The sequence below is a fragment of the Rutidosis leptorrhynchoides genome, chromosome 2 (genome assembly GCF_046630445.1).
Source record: "Rutidosis leptorrhynchoides isolate AG116_Rl617_1_P2 chromosome 2, CSIRO_AGI_Rlap_v1, whole genome shotgun sequence".
Lineage (NCBI taxonomy): Eukaryota > Viridiplantae > Streptophyta > Magnoliopsida > Asterales > Asteraceae > Rutidosis > Rutidosis leptorrhynchoides.
In genome coordinates this window covers 93,514,144-93,518,748 of record NC_092334.1, presented here as the reverse complement: position 1 = coordinate 93,518,748, position 4,605 = coordinate 93,514,144, and the positions used below count along the sequence as shown (strand labels likewise).

Sequence of the window (4,605 nt, the reverse complement as noted above, 5' to 3'; positions counted from 1 at the left end):
CATAGTGAAACGCGGAGATGTGCATATATTGTTAATTTAAAATAACATTTAAATCTTTCACGGATTATACCTTTTAGTTCGACTCGAGTTGCACTTCAACGATATCATCGTTAGCCACGAAATAATTTTACAAACTAAACGCAATATAATACATTGAAAACCGAACCCCGGCGCGAAGCTAGGGTTCGAACACTAGTTATTTTGAAAACATAAAACCGATCGCGCCAATGAAATGATTTCAAGAATCGAGCGCCAAACAAATAGTTTGAAATTACCAAAAAACTTACATTACAAGAATCACTTTGTTCACTCTATAATCCAAACCCTCTCCAAATTGTTTTCATTCATCTCAATTTCAATTCAATTCAATTCAATTAATTCATGGCTGATTTTGAAGCACCTTCGTTCTCATTAGGTCTCGATTTTGACCTAATTGATTCCCAGCCCCAAATCACTACTGCAAATCAAAATAATAAACCTCAATCAACATCGAATCAGTTCTCCAAGTTACCAGAATATGAAGATGATGATTTTGAAACCCTAACAGTACTTGATTCAGACCCTGATAGTCTTGATTCACAGCCGAAACTGAAACGACTTCGCCGAGGATCTACGGTGAACGACGCCGTATCATCAGCTTCAGTTAAAAGTAATCTGGATTTGCATTCTGCTGTTGTTGTTGATGATGATGACATCGAAGATTTTTCTTCACCGGAGGATAATAATCGTATAGGTATATATAAACACACATTTTTTTTACATTTTGTTAATCAAATTATGTTATTGAAATTAGGTATAAAGTAAAAATTATTTAGCAATATATTTAACTTACAACATTTTATGCTATTGTTATTGTATGTATCGAAATTTAAACTTTAAATATTAGAGGTTACCAAGTACTACGTATTGTTTATGGCTGCCACATCATCAAAAAATTCGGTCACATATTTAAGAGGTCACTTGTGTACAGTGTTGTAAAAAACTCGATTACTCGCCGATTAATCCTCGATTAATCATTTTTAGGATAAATTTGTTCCGATTTCTAAAAATTCGTTTAATTAAACAGTCAAGGTCAATTGATGGATCAAAATCAAATTTGGTATTCAAAGTCGGTCAAAGTAAAAAATTGTTAATATTTAAACTATAATTTTATAGTTTGAATCAAAATGAACAATTTTAGACAATTATGTTAAAAATTTACTTTATATTTATGGTTTTTTTTCTATAGTTACACATATAATTTTTAAAATTTAATATTTAAATGTATACAGTATAATCTGATTAATCTCCGAATTACCGATTAATCCTTCCAAAGTCCCGACCGATTAATCCTCGAATAGCGATTTTTGCAACCTTGCTTGTGTATATACAATTGCAAGTTTTAGATTTATTTAATATGTAGAAAATGATACTATTATTTAATATGTATTCATGTATGCTATCTTTATTGGTAACTGCAGATGAACATCTATCTACCCATCAATATTCAGTTTATAACAGCTCAAAAGTCCCTCTTAGCGGACACGGGGTTTTGACTAAACAATCAGGAAAAAGAAAGCAAAGTGTCTCAGATGGTCCAGAGTCTGTAATCACGAATTGTAGCAAATCACCGTTTCCAAAGTTAACTGTCAGTCCTCTTAGAAGGTTTCAGCTGATTGATTCTGACTCTGATCCTGACGATCCTTTTACAAGTGAAGTCGCTGCAAACAAAACTTTTAATGGATCAGAATCGTACCTGAACGGTGGGCAGCCTAATCTTGTGTCACGTGCAGGTTTAAATGAACATGGAAAATTAGATGAATCGGTTAATACATTTAAGAAAGATTTATGGGAAGATTTTCAATCAGAGAAGACTTTTCGTATGCCTACACCTGCATTTGATGCAGTCTGTGAGGAATATTTCAGTGCCAAAAAAGATAAAATAAAATCTGAGGGTAGTTCTATAGAGAGTAAACGAAATGGTTTTTCTACAAATAGTGTCATTGATTTGGATGACACGTGTCTTCCTGCTCATCGGTATTTTTTCCATCATGATCCGAGGGTTCAGGAACTAGTTCGAACACGATTGCGCAATTTCTTCCCTTTAAATGCAGCAAACAGAGATAATGAGCAGCCCAGTACCTCAAACATCGACTATATGTAAGTGTTGCTGTAAGTTGATCACTTTAGTTTTTTTATTTGAGTGCTGTTTTACATTTAAATTTTATAAATGGGGTCGGAATTTTGTGTTTTAGGGGTCAGTTTAGCAATGGGGAAAAGTCCAAACAGGCTACTCAAACTAGTAAAGGTGAGACTAGCTCAAGGAGAAATTCAAGAAAGTCAAAGGCGCAAGAAACATCACAGGGTTTTACGAATCCGAAGCGTAGTACTGAGAAAGGGGTCCCAAAAGATGCCGGTAAAAGGAGGGTTCAGGCAGATGGTCAAGCTGGTGGTGGTGGGCATTGGTTCACAGGCTCAGATGGGAAGAGAGTAAGTTGGAACCATTTTGGTTTTATTGTATTTGTGATTTTTATTTATTTTAATTATTGTAGGTATCAAAATTAAACAAAAGATCTCTTATCAGACTATCAGAGTAATTGACAGTGTATGGTTATCTTAACCATACCAGCTTAAAGCATATCTATTACACTCAAGAATGCTACAGGCTGTAAAGTAGGGGTGACAAAATGGGCACTTGGGTCGGGTGGGTAAATCACTAAATCACCTTTACTCTTAAAATACTTCAATACATTTTATTTGGATTTTACTGGTTCAAATCACCTAACTTTAAGAAGCCAGATTGTGTATATGCCCTAATAAAGTTTATTATTAAGAATCTGTTATCTCCACTAGTTTAAAGTTTATGTTTTTGGATGTGCATTGTCTACTTCAGATGACATGTCTATATGTGCTGTATGATTTAAATCGAATTTTCTTTACTTTCAGGTTTATGTCAGTAAAAATGGGCGAGAGATGACTGGTCGAGCTGCCTATATTCTCTATAAAAAGGTATTCATGCTCATACCATAGTTTCAATTTAAATTGTTACTCCATGATTTATCAGTTTCTGTTGCTTTAACAGGAGAGTGGAGGAGGATTTAAAAAGAAAAATCCGAAGAAGAAAAGCGTTGCCAAGAAAAAATGAGTGCTGATTGTGTGTCGGACAAGTTAAATATCAACACTAATTTTGTTGGCGATTGCTTAAAGCAGTTTAAAGTTGGTCAGTGTTTGGAAACGAAGAACGTATAAACCTATCAACGGTCACATTGTATTGCAAACTATACGTTTACTAAAAAATACAAATTACACCTGAGCTATGGGAATATCATTTGAAGATAGATCAGAATTTGAAGGTACCTCTGTAGCTAAGGAAGTATCATTTGAAGTTAAGATCATTTCATTGTTTCAAGTTCATCAAAATGTAGCATATCATGACTTTTTTTTTTTTTTTACTACGCACATTATAATGAAGATACAGTGATTGCGTTTTAGCTATTGTGAAATGCTTTATTTATTTATTTTGGTAAAAATGAATACTATATAACAAATCCTTTTCTCATAAAGAGAAAGAAAAGCAAGAACCAAACATGGACGAGACTCGAGAACAGTATTTTAGACATAAAGGCACATATCGAACTACAACTAAACTCGAGCGCAACATAGAGCCATCAAACAGCACGACCTACCAACTACAAATATGAAAATACAAGAGACCAACCTAACAATGAAAACAAATTACTAAGTAACAAACAAAGTCAAACCCCATCACCGATGTTGTTCATGACACCGTCATTGCCCGCACAAGCCTTAAAGGAGAACGTCGTAGGTAGAGCCCGTCATAGGAGAATTAAAGCTGTGCTTTTTAAACTCCTCGAAAAAACCCCCATTTTCCTAACACGCTTCTCGATCCTGAACTCACATAAAACCACTTACAAGACTCGTCTACTTAAGTCGCACCCACGTCTTCATCATCCTCACTACTATCCCGTAAACTAAACGATTTATCCAACACCATATTCTTCTTAACCTTATCCTTTTCTTTCGCCTTACCTTTAACTATAGAACCATATATCTTCACATAACCTATTGGGGGCCCCTATAATTTTCCAACGAGTGACCCAACATCTAGCAGAAATGATTTATAGCACGGATAATTAAAATAGTCTTATTTAAAGGATTGAAGCCCAAATAGAAGAAGCTAATAATTACAGATTGTTCTCTCTCATATATATACTGAAGTTTTACTTATTCTTTTACCGATGTGGGAAATAAATTAAAATAAAACACAGTGATCAAAAGAATATTTCTTTAACATGCACCAAGTTTTCATTTTTATTTGCTAAATCATGTGTCGTATTTTTAACACCAACTTATGATATGTAGTTGTAATTTATACGGAGTATTATTTTAATTAGAATGCGAGAAATAAATCTTATAAAATTTCCAGATGCACTTAATTTTATAGAATGGAATAATATTCAAAAGATTATTCTAAAAAGTATTGACACTCAAACTCCCTTTTCGTTTAGAACAAAATAGAAGACGAACTGAAAATCAAAAAAAGATACCTAGAAGTTCCTGTATATGATATCTAGTTGCAAAATTTTCGTTTCTAAGGCACTATAT

At 33.6% G+C, this 4,605-nt stretch overlaps 1 protein-coding gene across 1 annotated transcript; it reads left to right on the top strand.

The window, feature by feature from the left end:
* The first annotated feature begins 381 nt into the window (after nt 1-381).
* Nucleotides 382-3,187, top strand: LOC139888082 (uncharacterized). The gene is made up of 5 exons (XM_071871116.1): nt 382-733; nt 1,461-2,139; nt 2,235-2,469; nt 2,926-2,988; nt 3,062-3,187. Exons 1-5 carry the CDS (start codon nt 382-384, stop codon nt 3,122-3,124), a joined length of 1,392 nt encoding a protein of 463 aa, XP_071727217.1. The 3' UTR covers nt 3,125-3,187.
* The last annotated feature ends 1,418 nt before the right edge of the window (nt 3,188-4,605 follow it).